The following is a 20472-nucleotide window of genomic DNA, read 5'->3' on the forward strand; positions in this document are numbered from 1 at the left end:
CCAAATCTGGATTCGTTCTTCCTCTCCAATGGTCAATTAACGGTACGCAACTTGTGGGTACTTGGCAAACTGGAGGTGCAGTGGGACCACGCGGCCAGGGACCATGGGAGGAGTTTGATATTGACGTAACCCTGAACGATGATGTTGGAGATCTGCAGGGTGACGTGCAGATTCTAGTCCCTGTTCCACCACCAGGTTCGCAGTGAATGCGTGGTTTTGAGAAGGTATGTTTTGTCGTTTTCCTGAGGTCTTGCATTTAGGCTGATTTTATTGTCAGGTCGCGGTATGTGGCTGTAGTGAGTGTGCTTGAGATATGACAGTTGACGGATGATGGCTATAAGGGCATTGTATCGTTGGTGACTAGTATCATGAAATGCAAGCTCAAATAGATGCAGATATCACAATCTATTGCTCACCCATTCGTGCTCAGAATCTAAGCGGATAGTGTTCATTCTTTGTATTGATCAGCGACCGTGATTTCATATCTACATAGCGCTTCATATCATATCGACATCCCTGGGTATTATTTCCACCAAACCACCCTTCACGTTCAATTCCTCCCAAATGTTGTCCAATGCCAGCATGTACCAACCCAGTCGAAGATGATATTACATAGATGTGTGCGTGTCGTTGTCGTGATGATGCGTCCAGGCTTGCGCCGCTCTTTGTAGTAGTTGTTGTAATGCTAAGCTGCCATTTTGCTATGCAAGCTGAGTGAAAGAAGAACAGAACGAGGGTATAAGGGAAAGTCAAACGCTTGAACGCAGCAGAACGCCAGTGAAACCCAGAAATCAAGGAACTCATTATGAGTAGTAGTGAAGGAAATAGCCTCCGGGACCGTAAGAGCGCAGCTCAAAAGAATCAAAGATATTTAGACGCTGACGGTTCGTCGGACGCCTACCTCGGGCTTCTTTGCGTAGCCGATAAGTAGTTTGAAGCTGGTTCCGCGCTTCTCGCACTCGTTGATGAGGCTTTGGTCGCGCCAGATACTAGTCTCCAGGAGGTTGCCGGAAGCAGCGGCGCCGGGTTGGCCGGCCTCAGGTAGGACGAGCGACTCGTAACAACGTGAGTACCACCATCGACCTACGCGCGCCACCATATCGGTGATGCCAGTATCGTTTGATTCGGAAGACGAGGTGGCGTTGAGCAGATCGGAGAAGGATACTTCAGGCTTGGGTCCTTTTGGTCCAGGCATGTTGTTCGTCTTGCTGGAAGAGCTTGCCGTGCTGCCCTTCCTGTTCGTGATGTTCTGCTTGACGTCATCGAGGTTGGGGAGCTTGCCGGCAACCGGAACGCCAACAACGCAGCGATTGCACTCAACAAAACCCTTGCGCCCGATTCCAGCCATGACTTCGTCACTTATGTTGCGAAGCGAAATGCTTTCATCTGCTACTTGCATCCTCATCTTGAGCCCACGGACAGCGCGGCGAGCACGGTTGCCCATGTTGACAAGGTCCATGTCCAAAACACTGAACTCAAGGTAACCACCGGGTCTCAGGACGCGCTTGGCTTCAGACAAGATGAAGCGGTGTTCCGATGAGGGAAGCGCAGTTGGGAAGCGAAGCACGACGCAGGCGAAGAAGTGCATGGGAAACGGGAAAGCCTTGCCGAGAGAGGGGTGGCAGATGTGGCGGTGGTTGCTTAGTGTTGACCATGGCTCAGAAGCGCTCTCGGATGATGCAGTTGGTGACGGATCGGGGCCCATGTCATACACAGTTGCTTCAGGATAAGTGAGTGCGCAATAGTAAGACCAGTCTTTCCCAAGACCATCAATGACAAGTACGCGGTCCTCGCTCGGGTCCTTCAGTTCAAAGTGTACAGGGCTGAATAAGACGCGTCCGAACGAGAGCCACTTGCTTGTCATGAGAGCGCCGAAGCGAAGATTAGCCATAGACAATAGCCCATCCGCTTGGCTTTCGGCAATGTCCATCATACGTGTGTCACGATAACGGTTGGTGCTAGCACTGTTGCGATCTCTGCTGGACCTTGAAGCAATGGTGGCTTTGGATTGCCGAGCACTCTGTGACAAGGAGGCTGGGAGGCTGGAGCGAGTTGAACGCTTCGTGGCGGTCCCAGCCGATAGCTGAGGACTAGAAGGCAAGCTCAGTCTGCCAGTGACAGGGTCGATGACACTAATCTTGCGCTCGCCGTAGTCGGAGATGAACTCTGAGAAAGAAATCGACGAAGTAGGTGACTGCGTCGAGTGCAAAACAGCAAGTAGACGAGAGCGACGAAGATGAAGTGAGGGATTCGCAACCTCATCGTTGTCTGACCCCGACATGTTGCGCGGCGCTTTGGGTCTCAATGGCATTGGCTCGAGCGAAGGGTGACTGCGAAGGCTGTTGTTGTCTTCCTTCGTGCGAGAGGTGACAGGCGAGAGAACCTGATCGATTAGGTCGTCATACTCGTTCCAAAGTTCATCGTCTGAGAGAGGCGCGCTAGGACTGGGCACGACAGCAGTACCGACAGCAGGTGCAAAGCTCCAGATACCAGAGCTACTCGAGTAAGATACTTCGGAATCTTTGCGAGGTGGGAACTTGAAGAACTCGCTTCGACGATTGGCCTCATCTTCCATAGGACTGATAGTAGCGATAGCTGATCCGTGGGTCAGGGCAGTCAGACCGTGGAGAATAGGATATGGCTCTACCGGTCCAGCAGTTGCGACAACAGATCCAATGGAATCGAAAGACGTTCGTGGAGGAGCTGCTGGACGAGGTTGGTTCGACACAAAAGGACGAGAGAACGAACGCGAAGACGGGCGAGGTGCCTGACGACGACTAGAGACGACCTGAGGGATACGACCAACTTGCGCCAGTCGACTTGGTCGAGGGGGTGGGCTCGTAGGCGGCGGACCAGGCGATGGAAGATTTTGGGGGAGGACAAACTCTTCTTGCGCAGGTGCATCGTGAACCGACTCTTGCTCAGGCTCGGGCATGTGAGAGGGAACTGCTACGTCTAGTGGCGGCGCGGAGCCTTCGTCGCGCATCGGCGAAGGCTCATGAAATGGTGATGAAGGACGAGAGAGGTCCGTAACGGGAGTTAGGTCACCCAGCGAGTAACGCTCGGAGTTTCGGGAAACGGATCGAACATTCGTGTCGATACTCAATTTGCTCTGTTGCTGTTCCGGTTGTTGTTGCTGTTGTGCTTCCGAGCGCAGAAAGACTTTGGGCGAAGCCGAGCGGGGTGCTGCAAAGGTAGATGGCAACACTGGCTTAGGCGGGAGCAGCATAGAATGCATTCTCTCTTTCCTTCCTGGCTCGTCGTCGGAGAGGGCGCTCTCAGTCCCTTCATCGACCTCCTGCATCAACTGCTCAATGTCATCCAATTCAAGCCCGGACTGATCCATCAACGCGTAGTGTGCGACGGAGCGGGAAACGGTTGCTTGATTTACAGGGCTGGCGGTAGGAGCAGCTGGTGTTGGGGCGCGTGGTCCGGCATGGGCACGTTGAAAAAAGTTCCATCTTTTTGAGGGCTTCGGCGCCTCCTTCTCAGCTTTGCCTTTCTTTGACGACTTCAGCCAAGAGCTCTCTTTGATATCAGCGGCAGTCTCGCTTATCGAGTTCTTGCGAATCTTCCCAGTGATCCGACTGTTCGACCCAGACGGTGCATTAGGGCCCTGTGCGGTTTGTAGAGCTCGTGACGTCCGTTTCGAGGCCATGGAAGGCAGGAAGGACCTCTTGGTATCGTCATCACTCTCGGATGGTCGTCGCAACCCCATAGTCATCTTCTTCATCGGGGATCCGTTACGTGAACTGTCCGGCATAGCAGAAGGCAGCAGTGTTGGCCGGTTCTTCTCTAGGGCTGATTGTGATGTATTGCTCAAGGTCTTGTTCAGTTCCAATCCATGGCCGACTGAAACATCAAGACTGCTGGTAGATTGCATTGGTTCTGGACTTCGTGACAGTTCTGAGCTAGTGCCAGTACCTCGAATGACGACAGGAGCGAGGCGATTGAGAAAGAAGTCATCCATCTCGCCGCTCGTTGTGCTGGTCATGCTGCTTTTGCGAGTTGACGGGGTTTTGTCCAAGCTCTCAGAAGTAGTCCCGGCGCTGGCGGATCGTCCAATGCTGTTTGTACTGACTGAGCTTCCACTACGACCTCTCACTGCGTACCTTCCATAGCCTTCGTGACCAGTGCCTGCAGCTGGCCCTCTCCTGTGAAGCTTACTTTCAGACTTCGCTGATGGGGTAGGCTCAGTCTTGGTACGACGCGTGAAGAACCCAAATCTAGATGTCTTGCTAGGGCTTGGCGCGGGTGCAGGCGCTGGTGCCAGACCGGTGCTGGTCCTTCGTGGCTTCCGATCTTGCTGAACATCGGGTGTCGGTCCACGAACTGGGGCTCTGGTAGCTGCTGGCAACGATGATGAAGGATTTGGCGAAGGGTTTCGGGAAGAAGGTTTGCTTGGAATGCTGATTTTAGATCTTGCAGCAGTAAGGCCGTTCCTGGATTCTGATGAAGCGGTTCTTTTGTGGTGAGATGGGAAGTTGATCATGTTGCTTTGAATGATCGGTGATGGGCCACGGAGTCCCGATAGTTCCGGTGTACCATCTCTGCTAGGTCTCGACGGTCGCCTTGATGTCGGCATTGACGCGGGCGACTGGTCGGCAAGATGAGCAAACTCCGGGGGAGCCTGCGCGCGAGGTCGTTCTTCTGCTCTTTGAATCACATCAGATGTCCGAGGACTCTGTGGCAGAGTTGCGAGACCGTTAGGTGACTGGACGTCCTTGTGTTTCGTGCCATCGGTAACAACGGTGGATGCTGCTGATGATGACGAGGTGGATGACTCTCTGACGGTAGAGAGTGTGTGAGGATGACGAGTGCTGATTTCCTCTGGAGTCTTGTGTCGGGTGACAGGCGGTCTGCTCTGCAGAGGGCTTGCTTGCCGTGTTCTATTTGAGGCTCTGGATAGTGTTGTACCGGGAGAGTAAGACGACATTGATGTTGGAGTTGATGAGACACTGAAAGGTCCAGGGGACTCTGAGTAGCGAGTTGACGGCGTTGCTGAGAGTGCATACTGCGGTGTTGGGAGAGGCAGTATGTCTGTAGGGCCAATCTCATAGTCGTAGAGTGGGTTGCTGTATGAATCGACTTGAGCCTCTGAACGAGCGAAGATATTCGATGATGTCGGTAACGAGATTCCCAGAACTGTCTCTGAGAAAGGATCCTTGTATCCTCCGGGTATCCCCTCCATTAATTGCCTATCATCTTGGGATGATATCGAGCCGTCTCTTATCCGCGTAACCTGCCTGCCGGTTGCAGACCCAACACTTGTCTGTTTCCGTCTGAGCACATTCGAACGAGGACTCTCGATAGTTGAGGCGGAAGAGCCTGAGGCGAGCGAGGGTGTACGTATGCTTGGAGGTACTTCAAGCTTCGGTAATCGGGACGTTGACGATTGTTGTGAGGGTTTCGAGTTTGCGACAGTCGGGTTTTGAGGGAACATAGGCATAGACCGGCTGGTCTTCCTTTGACGCGAGCTGAGTGCTTGTGCGGGGCCTTGTTGACTGACTGAGACCTTGGCATTTACTTCGTCGTCTCTTGAAGGCCTCCTCTTTTGCAATTTAGATTGGCCTGGGGTAGGTAGTTGGGATGTGGTTGTGGTGGGGGTGACAGATCGTTGAGGCAACCGAGTAGTAGGCGCCCGGTCCTCTGTCCTCCTTGGGGGAGGGTATTGTGACTTATAGGAAGCCATTTCGGGTAACCTTGTGTAGCCCGGGTAGATGTGCAACGGAACCCTGTGTACGCCGAGTAATTCATGAAAGCATATGCTTATCCACCTATGAGACTCTTGAATTCGAAGGCTTTGACGTGGGGTAACCTGAAAGTCGAAGGTTTGGGACCGTCAGCAGTTTCAGCTCGGGAGGCCGTGATGGTACGAGCGGCTGATGGCGGGAAGGCCAAAGTTACGGGATGGAGGTGGCGATTCGGAGATATTACAAAGACGTGAGATTGCAAGTCCATGAATATAAGTCATCCAGCCACAAGGTACATGCAGTCCTATGTCCCCGTGCAGAGTTACGGTGAGTTGTTGCGACTCTTTCTCGTGTGCCACATCTATCGGCGGGCCCGAGACCGTAGGGTGTGGCGCAGCGGCAAAACCCGAGATGGGGCTGTGCAGGGATTCGCAGTTGGGATCAGGAAAATCGACAACGATGCGTACAAGGAGCAACGAGAAGACGAGTGATATTATACTCGTGCTTCCAACGGCAACTCGCGCGTCCCGTCTATTCCTCCCTCAGGGTCGACTGTCCAAGCGCGGGGCCTGCACCCTAAGTCGCCTCAGTGGGGCTTTCGCGGGTGAGCCGTGTCGAGAACGGAGGACCAGTCCAGATGCTCAAACGAGGTAGTCCTGGCTGATGCGATAGTGTAGTGTTTCTGGTAAGCTCAACGTCGCAATCTGTTGGTTAGGAGCGATTCGACGCTTGTTGCGGTTGCGGGGTGCGCAGGCTTGCATATGTATAACGTCGCGACGGACGCATCACGACGCGTAGACTTGTTCGCAAAGAACCGGCGCCGGCGGCCTTGCGAAGTTGGGCTTGCACGGCACGGAGACATGGTGGGCTATTACGGGCGCTTGCGCTTGGATAGGCGGGTGGAGGCCTCTGGCTTGATGAAAGAAGGTAGCCAGTTGAGTTGCTGGATAGCCATGGTGGGTGACGATTCGTAGACAGACCTGGTACGGCGCCAGCCAAGCGGAATGTCCAATTGGCTGTCAGGTTACCCCTACTCGTCGTTTACCCACCAACTTGATGCCGTTTCAGATACTCAGCAACCCTTACCAGAAGCCTCGTGTTTGCTATCAATTTTTCACGCTCGTCTCGTGACAGGGCTGGCATCATGGGAAGCTGAGGCTGCAAGCTTAGCGAGAGGCCTATATGTGCGACCGTCAAGTCGCGACGATACTCGTTTGCAAAACTGCGCTTCCAGCTGCAAAAGTATGCCTCCAACTGTCCTCAGCTGTTCAAAAGCACGCGATGATCAGCCATCGAATACTCTATCGCACTCGAAAAGGGCCGATACAGGCACTCGGAGCTCGCATGCACCTGTCTTGAACAGGATAGAGAGCACATTCGTTGAGAAGCCTTTTACCGTCGATGGTTGTCTGACTGTTCAATCAGGACCCGCAGGGCAACAGGCAAGCCGCCCAGCAGAAGAGTCATATGCTCCTCTGAGCGATTTTCGCGAATGCACGTCCAACGGTTCCTGCAACTCTTGTTGCTATTCTCGTGACCACATTCATGCTTTGGCGAAAATCCTGCAGATGCGCTTCTGGGGTTGTGGCATTATGCCGTCCAGCCGGAAGGCCCGTTTCTGTCAAGCTGAGATGTGGCTAAGTGCATCAACTCGGCTCTTAGTTTGAGGCTGAGCAGCCGATCGCCCTCGCCACTTTGACAACGCATCAAAAGCCTCGCACGTCGCGAGCCATCAGGAACGTTACGAGTTGTCCTTTGTCTACGATGGCGAGAATATCCCTTTCTGCTAATCGCAACGGTCTCGTCCACGACTCGGGAGAAGGGCCGCTCTGTGTCGGCCATGTCCCACCGCCCAGGTTGCGCTTAATCCCACTACACCCGGTGATCCCTGTTCTGCGCGCTCATTCGCACACCATCAATGTGAGAAATGTGAGAAAAACGGGTAGCCACCGCACTTGACAGTCATGTGACGACGCTTTACTGAATAGAGAAAAGTCTGGTGAAGGACGACTGCCAATGAGGGATGGAATTCGGCTTTCGACGGTGTCACTGGCAGCGGCTACAAGCAGGGGGTTCAGAGGTCTCAATTGTGCAAACCACTTGCCCACTCATCATTGCGATGCGAAGCTTGACCGATGTGATTTTCCGATGATCCTGATCAGCGGAGACATTGATATCCTGTTCACTTCCATCTGAAGGATTGTTGTAGTGTTGTTGGTGGACCCAAAGAGATATTGCATACCTTCACACATACGTCAGCGTCGTCGAGTCTAGAACATCCGGACAAAACCCATTCAGTGCCAGACATAGTTTGACGTTACTAGTTTCTCATGTCGCAATCACTGGCATCTAGGTCCGTCCTAGTCACTTAGGCTGCTGATTGCGATCCAAACACCAGCTGTTGATAGCCGCCGACTCATCAAAGATATGACATGTTTCGTTGACAGTCCGCGTTTGTAAGGCAGTGACCACTGCGGGCCCATGTTGACCCCGTCCAGGTTCATGCTTTGGCCGCACCCGTTAGTTGAATCGAGGAGAGAAGGTAAGGGAGGGCGGCACGGCGCGGTCACTTCAATCTCTGCGAATCATCTGGCGTAAGTGCTGTATAGCCCTGTGAGCTCTGGTGGAGCTCGGCCCGCTGCGGTACCAATCTTGAGCAAGTCGTTGCGAAGTGACCGTGCGAGAGTGATGATGATTGTCTAGTGCGAAAGTTAAAGCTGCTGGACCCGGCTGGTCGTTGAGCCGTTCGGAGACACTTGTAAGACCATAGGGCAGACGTCGAGCGTAACCCTTGGTATTAACGCCTCGAAATGCTGCTAGCCGCAGTTCGTCGGGCGTGTATCCCTTTGAAGTGTATTGTGCGAAGTGAGGAGGCCGATCACACGGGTGAGTCCACACATCTCGTTCGCATGTCCTACATCATTCTCAGAGAAGGCTCCGATGTCGGCGTTGACTCATTGCGTATGTTCTGTGTCTCTTGATTACACCAAGTCTCTTGAAGTGCTGGAAGTCCGGGACGTGACGGGCATTTCCTTGGTCGCAATGCTAGCGATTGTATGCAGTGAGACAACAGCCAAGGATGTGTCCTGTAGTACCATTCTCTGGTATGCGCGTGACACGTCTCATGGGCTTTCCTTTGGTAGATCTACCTTTCTTTCTCTATACCACCTTTCGGCGCACCTCCGCTCATATTGGAGTGCTCACAAGAGCTTCGGACGGAGCCGTCGGAGGCGAAGAGGCTGTTTTGTTGCAATCTCGCTATAATCACTGCCTGCTGTCATCATCTCTTCCACTTCAATGATGCGTAGTACACATGATTTGGGTGGCTAACATATCCTGACACCTGACTGGTCAATCTGAAAGCATGCCACGTGACCACGCGTCAACTCAAACTCAAACTCAATATTGCTGGAGGACGCGTCCATGCAACCACATCTCAACTGTCAACATGTCGAAACAGCAGAAGGTTACTCAATACCAAGAGCGCGTTTATACGGCCCTCCAGATGATCCCAGAAGGTCGCGTCACGACGTATGCCGCCATCTCAAAGGCTCTGAAAAGCTCCCCTCGCGCAGTAGGTGGTGCGCTGCGCGTCAACCCGTTCTGTCCCGAGGTACCATGCCATCGGTGTATAGCCAGCACTGGTGTACGTGTTTCACATCCAGGATGGGAGGTCTAGCGCTGATTTGACAGTTCGTTGGTGGGTACAAGGGCGACTGGGAGAAAGCGCCCAGTGGGCAGAACCAGGATTCAAAGTTACAACTGCTGAAAGAAGAAGGGGTTCTGTTCAATGCAGATGGATTCTTGGTCGATAAGACATTGTTGTGGGATGACTTTGACGTGGAAAAGTTGAGGTAAAGGTGATGGAAGCGTGGAAGGTCGCGTTCGCGAGGCTGAGGCAAGTGGGGGCGGGGCGATCAATCAGAAAGTTTTGGTGCAGCCAACATATCGGGAAGGAAGGCATTGGCAGCAGGTGCTGTTCTCTCAAAGCCTACGTATAAATCATCTTTTGCGCACCACACTACATTTGCTTAGCAATCTTCAAACGCAGTTGCGCAAATTTGCCACTTGAACATCGGTTACCTACGCATACCTGGCTTTACGACAACACCTCCTAGATTACCGCTGCATCAACTTCTTCACTACCACACCCGATTATCAGTATGCCGCCGAAGAAGTTTTTGAAGCCGAAGCCCAAGGGCAAAGTGAAGCCGCCGGAGCCGGAGACAGAGAACGACTTCCTCGAAGCTGCAGACGAGTTCGAACAGGCGGCAGGGAAATGGCGCGCAGGCGACGCCGCGAAGGCCGTTCGCTTCTTCAACCGAGCGATAGACGCGTATAACGAGGGCCTAAAGCGTCATCCGCAGTCATTCGATCTTGCCTATAACAAGTGAGCACAGTCGTCCTTTCTACTCGTTCGCGCAATGCTGATAGGACTAGAGCGAACCTGCAATTCATCATTTCAGAAGATGAGCGCATCATTTCACACTTCGGAAACAGAACTGCGCTGCTAGAGGAGACTCTGATGTCGCACCGCTTTGCTATCTCACTGAATCCGACGAATACCGACATCCTCTTCAACGCTGCGCAGGTACTTACCTCATTAGCAGAAGCCGGTTTGGAGGCTAGTTCGCCTGCAACCGGAAAGCAAGATGCAAGACTATTACTCGAGGAAGCGGTCGAGATTCTCACAAGGTGCTTAGAAAGTCAGCAGCAAGAGTATGCTCAGATGCAGGCTGAGATTGCCAAGATTGAGGCCTCTGGAGAGTACAAGGAGGCTTGGGAGGGTGAACGTCAACAGCCAGCGGATGCTCAGGAACAAGACATGGAGACTGATTCAGGGACTTCGGAAGTACCAGGAGACTGGGCCACGGTCGAAGAGCCGCTGACACCAACAAGCATATTGGAGACCTGCACAGCGCAGCTCAGTACCTTGACGACATTACTAGGGCTATACAACCCCGCTACAGATCTATCAAGTATAGAGAAGAAAGCACAGGACGGGATAGATACAGCTACAAACAAGATCCCAACGCTCATAAATCTCATCGAAAAGTCGCCCGCTCCGAAACTCGTCGATGAGCCCAAAGCAGGCCCAACACTCTCCATAGGCTCCGTATCCGCACCAGAAGAAGCAACAACAACACCCAAAGATGATGCGATACTCGCGGCTGCCAATTTCCAGGCTAGCGTAGCGGAGATGCAATACCGTAGTGGCAGGACAACCTCAACAGAGTACGCAGGAACTGTAGAGGGAATCTTCAGTAGTCTAGTACAAGTCGCTACGCAAAACACAAGTCCCGATCTAGCAGCAATCAACGTACAGTCTGCGTATGCAGACGCACTCATGGATCTCGCCTCAGCACTAGCAGATGGTACCCAATATACCCCTTCAGAACCCACATTCAGCACAGACGTCGACATCCAGTGGACGGCCCTCACGCAGACCCAAAATCTGCTCACCAAACTGTCCGGCGCACCCTACACCTCTATTCTCTCCCCATCACGACTGGCCGATGTCTTCATCGCAAGGGGCGACACCGACCTATTCCGCTTCCGTATCTCGCTCTTCGAGGGCGCGAAACCTGCTTGGGCAAAGAGCGGACCGACTCTAATTTCCAATGCTGGTGTCTTCTACCGGGGAGGGAGAAGCTATGCGGAGAAGACTGGTGCGACTGGGGTGCGGAGCGCGGCAGATGCCAAAGCAGTTGTAGCTGAGATACTGAAGGCGGTGGCTAGTGGTTCGGAGACGGCGAAGGATACTTGGAAGGGGAGGACTGCGGATGTACCGAGGGTTTTGGAGCAGATGGTCGACGAGGGTATTATTGGGCGGGAGAATGTTGAGGGATTGCTGAACTGGATATAGGGAAGGGATGTCAGTGTCAGAAGCAGTCTGTATCGATGCGTCTCAATGGAATTTATATGAAGTCGAGACCTCTCAATCTCAAGTGCGGTTTATCTGACCAGATTGCACCGCACCGCTGGCACCTCTTGTGCTTTTACGGACTCTGCGTCTCTCAGGAACGCGAAGTGACTGTTCTCTGGGTGTCTGACTGCCACTAGAAGCATCTTCCGCTCCGATTTCATTACTTTGGTTTGGATTTATCTCCATACTTGCGTTGCTTATATTGTATGTGACTCGGATTTTCGGCACTGGGCGCCTGCGCAGCTTTTCAGCCTTACCCAACATTACACGTGTAGAGGAATGATCCACCTCATCAGGGAGACTAGCAATAGCTTCCACTTGGTCGAGATTCTTCTGAAGTTCGCGCTGGAGTCCCAGTGAGTCTAGTACGACGCTTTGTGCATTTGATTCACTGTGTGTTGTGTCATGGCTTGTCGGAAGGCGATCGGAAACTTCAGCCTGGTTGCCTAGCCATTTGTTCGCGAACCAATCCGTACCGCTGTCCGCCGTAGAGGTCGTTTTATCGTGTTCGTGAAGGGAGTACAGTTTTATCGAATCGTCCGAAAGGCCGCTAGGCCCGTCATGATTTTTCTTGAGCGTTGTCTCCGCGGCATCCGCAAGTTCTACGTTCGGAGTGTGGTTTTCAGATTCGTTCGAATCTGGAAACGTTGCAATCCGCGCTCGTAACTTATCAATCTCGTCTTCTAAATCTCGACGTAGCTTTTGTTGTCCTAACAGTTGCGTCTCAACCCTGTGACGAAGACGCATTTCATTTTCAAGCTCTTCCCGACATTGCATGAAATCGACTTCCTGATTTGCTTGCAATTGCGCAAAATGGCCATGCCACGCACGCCTTAGGTGAACCTGCTCTTTTTGCTCTCTTTCCAGCTCCCTCTGATGTGATAGATGTAACGTTTCCAATACGTTATCTCTTTGCGGCTCATATCCAGTTCTGTATTTCTTAGCCTCACTCAGCCGTCTTTCGAGCTCTTTTATCCGCTCTGTAGCTCTTGCAGCATCTATTACGATGTCATGATAAAGATTTCGTGCAACCAATGTCCTCTTACAACAGTGGCCAAAAACAGATGGCGTTGATCCTTCGTTTCGGTACGAATCGTAGGCTACGATACCATGCAGAAGCTCGATAGCTTTTGGTCGGCGTTTGGGTCTCGTTGAAAGCATGCGGCTGATCGCATATTCCAAATAATCTTCTCTCCGGGTGCAATCGTCACTGTCAGTTTCCAGCCACGTCGACTTATGCTTCGTGTTTGCATGGAAAGCCGGGTCAACTCCTCGGTGTGTTCTTAAGAGCTGTAGTGAGCCTCTTCTATGCACGGAGAGGATTTCTAGGAGAACGCAGCCCAAAGAGAACATGTCTGCCGCTCGTCCACTCGGCTTCCATGCAGCTACTCTAATGGTTTGATCAGTACTTGCTGGATAAGATACGATGTCAAGAAGCTTACTCTGGAGCAAAATAACGGGGGGTTCCACGTTCGTTGTCCGTCGCGCTTTGAGAAAGTAGTGTAAAGTCTGTTGAACTACCGAAGTCTGTCAACCACAGTTGACCGGCCGAAAGAAGTATGTTAGATGGTTTCAGATCCTTGTGCCTAATTTGCTTGTCGTGTAAATAAGCGATTGCGGACACAAGGCAGCCGATCTTGGAGTAAACAATGGACGCCCAGCTACCTCCGCCACCTTCCGGGAAATCATAATGAAGAGTTTCTAATCGAATCTTCACGTCGGAGTCGAGAGAGTCCCGTCGCGTCACGGAGGATCCACTCTCATCGGCAGCCACAACCTTGGACCAGGCCTCGACATCTTCAAAGAAGGTGTGTAAGTCGCATGTAGCCACCGGGTACAGGAGAATGCCCAGATGCTTTCGTTGGACGTATGTTCCGATGAGCTGTACGATGTGCACGTGAGACAATCGCTTCAGTATTTCGACCTCTTTTCTTTCTCGCTCTCCAATACGTCGTCTGAAGAGTGTTCTCTTGTGAGCGATTTTATAGCCTTGGATAGTCGTCTCATAAACGTCACTCATTGCTCCTCGGCCGAGAAATCGTCCTGATGATGCTTGAGTTAGGGTTCTGGTACCATGAATGCTCTGGATGTCTACTTACCTTGTACGATAGGAACAGTCTCTTCATCGCCGAAATCGATATGGGATCCCCTGTCCAATTTAGACCAATCCTTGATATTGATCAGATCTCTGCTGGAGGAAGCTGTATCCTCAACAAGTGTCTCATCCGCATAAAGAGAAGTCGACGTGTTGTCCCAGCCTTGCGTCTCTTGTGACCCAGCGTGTACATCATCAACAGTACCCATAGCCACTGGAACGCCGCAAGATGCGACTACAGAATGATGTATGCGGTGAGGTCGGAAAAGCTGGCTCTAGGTATCATCGGTGTGTTGTGGTGATGGGGGAAGCAGGTGCAGGCTGCGGCTGAGCTGAGCTGCGCCTTCCCCAAGCCGCTGCGAAAAGAAGGCTGCACATGGACAATACGGCAGCCAATCGCACTTAGTGCATACATACGCACACGGCCCCCAAATCCGAGGCTATGGTTTCAGCGAACCTGTACAAGATTAGGAGACAATCACGCATAGATTTGTCGGTGTCGCAACGGTCATAGCCTATATTTTCTATGGCAGATGACTGCGCATGCATGCTATGGTCTCCTCTACACCATCGCGCATCCTCAAATCTTACAACGATATTTTGCCCATCTCTTGTTTTCCCTCATAGCCACGAGGTTTTGTATATGACATAAGTGAACATACCCAAATTCGGCTTTGCTCATCTTTGTCCAGCTAGCCTCCGCTCCTGGACCTCAGACAAGGCCCGGCTACCACTCAGGAAAGCAACAACTCCTACAACGGCAGCAGCCGGCAGAGTCTGGAAGAGGTTCCAGCTGGTGTAGTAAAGGAAGAAGATGCCCTCCATTGCCAGTATGGAGCCATAAAACAGTCCATGCGACACGGGTGCGTTGCCCAGCGCCTTACTTAGGTGGCTGGCATTCGCGCCGAGTATAGCCCAGACACCGAGAAGGATGGGAAGCGCAGCAGCAACAGCAGCCGCGAACACAATTGTTATGATCTTAGGTGGAGACTTAGGGTCATCCTTGAAGATGTGGTGGATCTCGGACTCGGCGGCGTAGCGGACGGGCGGCTCGGGGACGCTGAGAGGGACGCTGGGGTCACGGGTAACGGCGAGGTCGAACGCTTTGCTCTTGTATGGCGCGGAAGAGCCGAACGATCCAATGACGATTGAAGCGACGATTGGCTTCTCGGATGTCAGGAATTGGTGGGGTAGGTCCTTGTGAGACTGTAGATGTTAGCTATGCTGGCAGCCATTGAGATATTCGACCTACCAAATCAACCTTTCCCTTGCCGCTGTCCTTCACATTGAATACAAAAGACTCCTCCAAGCCCGTCATCGGTTCGGTCAGAGTAAGGAATGCCTGATGAGGTCGCTTCGCGGTGCTTCCATCGAGGGTTGTGAGGACAAGCTTCAGTGTATCCGTTGCGCCCAACGATACAGATTTGCTCAGTGGTTTCGAAGGACTCAGACTAGATGCCAATTAGTCCTGAAATAATTGCACATAACGCAAGCTCAAGCTCACTTGTCCTTTGAACCTCCGCCAACACCAGCACCTTTGCTGGTAACAGTCACCGTGGCATCCTCAAAGCTCCATGAGGAAGCTGCGGAGACAATGGCCGCGCCCGAAAGTAAAAGGGAAGAAACGAAGCCTTGAAGAACCCTCATCGTTGCTGATTCGGAAAGAGTGAACGCGGAGCTGTTAATGTTGCGCCGACACAGACGTAAGCGTGTCCTTTGCCAAGACTTCGGTCGGCACTTGCCGGCACTAGCTCTCCATGTCTCACCACGACTCGACATCTCTGATATTGACTGCAAGCTTTCAATGCCCATTGCTATCTTACCCGGTGCATCGCTTCAGAGGATTTCTGTTTCTAAGCTATTCGTATATATGCTTACAGAGCAAGATCAGTTTGACTTATAACCACCTGGGCATGCATAATACAACAATCCAACTGCGTTCCAATAACTGGACGTGATCAAAGTTATACTTTATCTTCATGGTTGCGATGGCCTAAAAGAACTCACGAATATAGCACGCTATGCCTGCCAATCTATCTCCTACGCCACAGCGTCATCCATCTCCGCTTGGTCTTTGGAAACTCATTCTCTGGATCCTCTGAACCCTCTGAATCACCCAAATCCGCTATCCACAGCACATCAAGTATCAATCTAACCCAATCACTTCCATCCTTTGGAAACATATCCATCCACTCCTTCGCAACAGCCACTAAACGAGACGCGTCCCTACTTTTATGCTTTCTGCACGTAGTATCACGATACATTCCCTGAAGTCGAGTTCCCCGCGTGGAAATCAGCGTCCTGAAGACAGCAAATCCCAAATCCGGTACTCGCAGGTGATAGTTATCGAATGCAAACGGATCGACCATTGCGTTATCTTTCAGAACCTTGTACGGATCATAAGCTCTCTCCCCCAACTCAATCATAGACGCTTTCCTCAGGTCCTGTATCCTTTTCTCTATCACCTCCATCGTAACAGCATCACCAATGCTCCTTTTAAAATCGAATTTCGACCGCAATTCTTCCAGTACAAGCGGTGGATACACACCAGCGTACTCAGGCTCCCCACATATATGGTACCGAGCCGTGCTATAGTCAGTCTGCCAACATCTGGCTATCGCTTCAGAGATATCGTGTTTATCTTTGTCGCTGACGTTGACGGAATAGTAATTCGGTTGTTGCCACCATTCTGCTCGGCAGAGTGGACATCGCCGCGAAGTCCCGGATGAGGTGTCGAGGCTCATCTGGTGGATACACGCTGATCCGAGGATGTGGTTGCAGCCTGGGAGGTTTGTGATGGCGAGCGGCTTGTCGAGTGTTTGGAGGGCGAGGTTCTCGCTGCCGTAGGGGGACTGGCAGATGGCGCATGTGTCTTGTTCTGAGAATAGGTTTAGTTGCTTGATGGATGTGTGGTTTGCGATGAACTGTTCGTATGTTCGGGGCGTGTCGCACTGCGAGCAGCATGGTTTGTTCTTTGCTGGAGCGGCAGATATGACTGTTTTGGATTTGGGAACTCTTGTGGGAGATGCTGCACGTGGTGGGAGCAAGAAAGATAAATATTTCGACGATTGTAACAAGCGTATTGCATAGAAGAGCTAGTATTGGCATTGAGCATCTCGGTTTCAATATTCTGCACGATGTTCCTGGTCAGGCAATGTAGTGAACATCTCATGACTTGTGCTTGCCACTCTTGATCATATGGAAGTGAAGTGATTGAATGCGGATTTGAAGTGATGGGTGACGTAAATGACAAGTTATGAAATCTCCATTGGGTATGTTATGTTATTTTATGTTACAAAAGGCTGCATTTGAGGATAATACCTCAGCCTCGTAGCGCGTGAAGCGCAGTTGTTCGTGTAGTGACAGATTGCTCATAAAGGACTGGTCCCATATCCCCGTATCACAAGCAATACAATATGCAGTATATATACAACGAGAGTGTGTCGGTCGAAGCGTGGCGTGCACCCGAACACATCCCTCTACCGTCGATCCTCGTCGCCAAAGGAATGTTCGCGGTGCCGATGTCGTGAACTGTAGTTGGAATGTGGATTTTCCCGCGCTTATTTTCCGACAGTCTTATCCTTCAACTCCTTCGTCTTCTCAGCGACCATGTCAGTCACACCCTTGGCTTCCTCTCCCACTCCCCTCGCTTTCTTAGCCATCCTCTCCTTCCAGGCCTTGTCTTCCTCGTCTCGCATCTCCAACTCCCTCAGCCACCTGTCTCTCTTATCCATGCGCTCCTTCTGCGCAACTTGCTTCTCGTACTCCTTGCGCTTCACGCGATCCTTTTGCCAGTACATGTTTCCTGCTACCAGGACGGCGATTGTGAAGGCCTGGGCATATAGACGTCGGCGGAAGTACATGTTGGTCGCCTTATGGTCGCCTTTTCGCATCGAGCGGGTTGCGCCGACGATGGCCCAGACGGTCAGGCCGCAGCCGAGGGGGACGAGGGGCTCTTCGCGGAAGCGGCGCCATATCTTGTCGATGGTGTTTTCATTGTAGAAGTCGCTGGATGACGTAATTAGTACATGGATCCCATATTAAACTCGACGATGGCGTAGAAGAGTGATTGAGTCTACATACGCATTCTCGTCGAAAGAAGAGGGCAGCGGCGCGCTGTTTGGTGGTCCGAAAGACATGGTGGGCAGTATGCAGATGCGGAGGCGGCGGAGGTGTCGCGTGGGTAGAAGTGTACAATGACAGGGTCGTTACATGAACCCGCGGATCTAGAAGACTGCACTAGCTCTTCTTGCGCAGATTGAAGCTATACAGAAGCCCAGAAAGCGCTATTACAGGTATAGGGTGGGTTGTGTATGGCTTCAAGATGCGGAGCAATCGATTATCTCACCACTTCGGCCATCGGCCCTTCCTGATGTTCCAGGCCCGATGCGCGCGGCGGTGCCTACAACTACATCACCAGAGCTGCGCGAACCACGACAGCCCAGGTCAAGCATCTCTATCCACACCAAACCATAACGTCGCCTTCCATGAGAGACGAGGCGACAGGCAAACTCCCCTCGCTGCGCCATGAACGATGAGGCCGAGTCGTCTCGAGCTACTCAGCGCCATGACAACACGGCATCCCACCTGGCCGATCTAGAGGATGCGCTGGCGCGCTTTGAAGAGGCAGAAGAGCGAGAGAAGGAGAAGCAGATCAAGCAGAGGAAATTGGATGCGAAAAGGAAGCGCATACAGATGCTGGGCGAGCTATTGCGGGAATTGGACATGATCGTCTACCTGGAACTCATTACACTCTACCACTTGGAGTACGCTTACTGTTCATATGCTGCTACTTTGCGCTAATCAAGTTTGCAGCTGCTCATTCTTCTGGCTTCTGTTCAAGGCCTTTACACATGCCTTCCTGCTGACGCCCATCCCCGACACCGCGACCGTCACCCGCCCACCAGACGAACCGAGGCCCTTCCTCCCGCTGCTCCTGATATCGTTTGGAGCAAATTTCCTCTTACATCTTACATATCCCGCGCCATCGGCTGGCGAAGACACCCGAGGCTATCTGCACGGCGGCTTGATGATAGATTTTATCGGGCAGCAGGGGCCCACAAGCAAGTGGAAGCTGGGGGCCCTGGACATATGCATTCTGTTCCTGCAGCTCGTTATGGTCTCGGTACACGTCAAGAGGCGGGAGCTGAAGAAGAAATTGGCGAAACTGTCAGCTGGTGGGGTGGCACCAAACACCACTACCACCCGAGCCACGTCAGACTCGGCACCATCAGCAACGGCAGCGACGACAAATGACAACGCGAACCGAGATCAGGATGCCGATGATGAGGAACGAGGTGTGTTACATCGAACCGATACTCTGTCAGACTTTGGCATGGATCCCGAAAACGAAGAAGATGCCCTACTACCATCATCCTCCGAAACTGGCCATGCCGACGCTATGGAGCTTCTCAGTTCGGGCCAGTGTGTCATTGGCGACTTCACCCTCATCGACACCCTCCTCCAAGAGAACCGAGATTACGCGGCTTACCGATTAACGCGCACCGAGAGCGGCAATAACGACATGCCGGAAACGCTGCGGCGACTCAATACCCTGCGAACTCGTTTCGGGGTGGGTGGCGGGTGAAGCAAGTAAGACGTTATCTTATCATCGCCTTGCTCCGATGCACGTGTTTCCAACCATCTCCGCGGTGACACTGCTGTGACATGCCATGCACGTTTTCCCAACGAACTATTGCATGCAGCAAATAAAGCCACCCTGTACGCTTAGCTCATGCACGTTCGGCTCGGGTGCCCCCCCACGCGTTCGTTTCCCGTTGTAAGACGGCTGAGATGGCTTCTTGCAAGCATTGGTGGCGCCCGGCCTGCACTACCCCAGTAACTTCATGCGACGCTCGGTTGTATGATCGCTTAGTTGTGGCGGTATATTGAAGGGATCGCCATGGTCTTTATATGCATCAATGGATCTAGAGCACATCGATTAAGGGGCACGTGTGGTAAAAATATCACTATATTACGCTCCACTACCAGGTGTGCATGATGCCAATGTCGGTTGAGATAAGCGATAATTACGCTACGTGGTTTCCCATGTTATGGCGCTCGAGTAGAGAGCGATATTGACCTGGTCTTAAGCGAACTAAGAGGCGACTGAAAGAGAAGCGGGCCATGGCAAAGGCGCTCAACGAGTCAACAGACATGGATTAGGTCTTGTAGAACCACCATACGTGCGTATATGTGGCTTACTTCTGTATTGCTGGAAGTCATCATGGAGCAACAAGGCGAGACCGTTAGCCGGAGCTAGACTATTCCAAGATGTTTGCCAAAAGGCACCCACAACACTGCGAAAATTGCCAATACAGTCAGCACTGGCACAGCTGCGTTTTGCCAGTCGCCAGGAAACTTGATCAGCCAATAGATCCAAAAGCCGAATGCTGCAAGTAATGGGACGAGATGATATACTGCCATGAAAGCGAAGGAGATTGCATGGTCAGCCTCCAGCCCCCAAGCAACGGCGATGGCGTCATCGGACTGCATGTCGAACTCACTCTTCTTCTTAGGTATGCAGCCTAGTCTGTATGAGCGGCAGGGCAGGCTCACGCAATCATGCCATGGGTTGAGCCATGGCCATTTGCAGTTCATGTCGCAGGCTTTGAGACAGACTGCGAAGATTTTGGGGGAGATCATCGGATTCGTGCCTGGTCTTGGATCGTATTCGTAGTCGTCTTTGACGCCAGGGTAGTCGGGGAGATCGTCGCCTTGGGATAGGACACGGCCGGTGTCAAACTTTTCTAGCTTGA

At 52.2% G+C, this 20472-nt stretch overlaps 8 protein-coding genes across 8 annotated transcripts; 3 read left to right on the forward strand and 5 right to left on the reverse strand.

The window, feature by feature from the left end:
• Positions 1-434: 434 nt before the first annotated feature.
• On the reverse strand, positions 435-6169 carry BKA58DRAFT_376592 (uncharacterized protein). The gene has a single exon (XM_046169537.1). The coding sequence runs from the start codon at positions 5690-5692 to the stop codon at positions 872-874; it is 4821 nt and encodes a 1606-aa protein (XP_046028969.1). The 5' UTR covers positions 5693-6169; the 3' UTR covers positions 435-871.
• A 2972-nt stretch (positions 6170-9141) lies between these two features.
• Positions 9142-9551, forward strand: BKA58DRAFT_435854 (6-O-methylguanine DNA methyltransferase; the record flags this gene model as incomplete). The annotated part of the gene is made up of 2 exons (XM_046173373.1): positions 9142-9339; positions 9387-9551. The coding sequence occupies 2 exons, from the start codon at positions 9142-9144 to the stop codon at positions 9549-9551; spliced, it is 363 nt and encodes a 120-aa protein (XP_046028970.1).
• Positions 9552-9704: 153 nt separating this feature from the next.
• On the forward strand, positions 9705-11598 carry BKA58DRAFT_89594 (uncharacterized protein). Its single transcript, XM_046176133.1, has 2 exons — positions 9705-10083; positions 10134-11598. Exons 1-2 carry the CDS (start codon positions 9857-9859, stop codon positions 11557-11559), a joined length of 1653 nt encoding a protein of 550 aa, XP_046028971.1. The 5' UTR covers positions 9705-9856; the 3' UTR covers positions 11560-11598.
• BKA58DRAFT_89618 (kinase-like domain-containing protein) lies at positions 11599-14141 on the reverse strand. Its single transcript, XM_046176134.1, has 3 exons — positions 13719-14141; positions 13062-13662; positions 11599-13009 (listed from the first exon to the last, which is right to left on the reverse strand). The coding sequence occupies exons 1-3, from the start codon at positions 13921-13923 to the stop codon at positions 11638-11640; spliced, it is 2178 nt and encodes a 725-aa protein (XP_046028972.1). The 5' UTR covers positions 13924-14141; the 3' UTR covers positions 11599-11637.
• Positions 14142-14191: 50 nt separating this feature from the next.
• BKA58DRAFT_465862 (Oligosaccharyltransferase subunit Ribophorin II-domain-containing protein) lies at positions 14192-15380 on the reverse strand. The gene is made up of 3 exons (XM_046174981.1): positions 15219-15380; positions 14967-15165; positions 14192-14920 (listed from the first exon to the last, which is right to left on the reverse strand). Exons 1-3 carry the CDS (start codon positions 15359-15361, stop codon positions 14393-14395), a joined length of 870 nt encoding a protein of 289 aa, XP_046028973.1. The 5' UTR covers positions 15362-15380; the 3' UTR covers positions 14192-14392.
• A 154-nt stretch (positions 15381-15534) lies between these two features.
• BKA58DRAFT_89642 (uncharacterized protein) lies at positions 15535-16820 on the reverse strand. The gene has a single exon (XM_046176135.1). It carries the CDS (start codon positions 16456-16458, stop codon positions 15748-15750), a length of 711 nt encoding a protein of 236 aa, XP_046028974.1. The 5' UTR covers positions 16459-16820; the 3' UTR covers positions 15535-15747.
• A 141-nt stretch (positions 16821-16961) lies between these two features.
• Positions 16962-18044, reverse strand: BKA58DRAFT_376598 (hypoxia induced protein conserved region-domain-containing protein). The gene is made up of 2 exons (XM_046169538.1): positions 17798-18044; positions 16962-17722 (listed from the first exon to the last, which is right to left on the reverse strand). Exons 1-2 carry the CDS (start codon positions 17851-17853, stop codon positions 17275-17277), a joined length of 504 nt encoding a protein of 167 aa, XP_046028975.1. The 5' UTR covers positions 17854-18044; the 3' UTR covers positions 16962-17274.
• A 197-nt stretch (positions 18045-18241) lies between these two features.
• Positions 18242-19301, forward strand: BKA58DRAFT_398233 (uncharacterized protein; the record flags this gene model as incomplete). The annotated part of the gene is made up of 2 exons (XM_046171475.1): positions 18242-18480; positions 18530-19301. 2 exons carry the CDS (start codon positions 18242-18244, stop codon positions 19299-19301), a joined length of 1011 nt encoding a protein of 336 aa, XP_046028976.1.
• Between the last annotated feature and the right edge of the window lie 1171 nt (positions 19302-20472).

Source organism: Alternaria rosae, assembly GCF_020736505.1.
Source record: "Alternaria rosae strain MPI-PUGE-AT-0040 chromosome Unknown BKA58scaffold_2, whole genome shotgun sequence".
In the NCBI taxonomy this organism is placed as follows: Eukaryota; Fungi; Ascomycota; class Dothideomycetes; order Pleosporales; family Pleosporaceae; genus Alternaria; species Alternaria rosae.

Bases quoted from the DNA above. Each gene is read 5' to 3' on its own strand.
- BKA58DRAFT_376598 (XM_046169538.1), bottom strand. From the start codon at position 17,853: ATGTCTTTCGGACCACCAAACAGCGCGCCGCTGCCCTCTTCTTTCGAC. The intron at 17,723-17,797 runs GTATGTAGACTC...TACGTCATCCAG, and splicing joins TCTTCTTTCGACGAGAATGC to CGACTTCTACAATGAAAACA.
- BKA58DRAFT_89642 (XM_046176135.1), bottom strand. From the start codon at position 16,458: ATGAGCCTCGACACCTCATCCGGGACTTCGCGGCGATGTCCACTCTGC.
- BKA58DRAFT_376592 (XM_046169537.1), bottom strand. From the start codon at position 5,692: ATGGCTTCCTATAAGTCACAATACCCTCCCCCAAGGAGGACAGAGGAC.
- BKA58DRAFT_465862 (XM_046174981.1), bottom strand. From the start codon at position 15,361: ATGAGGGTTCTTCAAGGCTTCGTTTCTTCCCTTTTACTTTCGGGCGCG. The intron at 15,166-15,218 runs GTGAGCTTGAGC...ATTGGCATCTAG, and splicing joins GGCGGAGGTTCAAAGGACAA to TCTGAGTCCTTCGAAACCAC. The intron at 14,921-14,966 runs GTAGGTCGAATA...TAACATCTACAG, and splicing joins GCAAGGGAAAGGTTGATTTG to TCTCACAAGGACCTACCCCA.
- BKA58DRAFT_89594 (XM_046176133.1), top strand. From the start codon at position 9,857: ATGCCGCCGAAGAAGTTTTTGAAGCCGAAGCCCAAGGGCAAAGTGAAG. The intron at 10,084-10,133 runs GTGAGCACAGTC...TGATAGGACTAG, and splicing joins TTCGATCTTGCCTATAACAA to AGCGAACCTGCAATTCATCA.
- BKA58DRAFT_89618 (XM_046176134.1), bottom strand. From the start codon at position 13,923: ATGGGTACTGTTGATGATGTACACGCTGGGTCACAAGAGACGCAAGGC. The intron at 13,663-13,718 runs GTAAGTAGACAT...AAGCATCATCAG, and splicing joins GACTGTTCCTATCGTACAAG to GACGATTTCTCGGCCGAGGA. The intron at 13,010-13,061 runs GTAAGCTTCTTG...TCAAACCATTAG, and splicing joins CCCCGTTATTTTGCTCCAGA to AGTAGCTGCATGGAAGCCGA.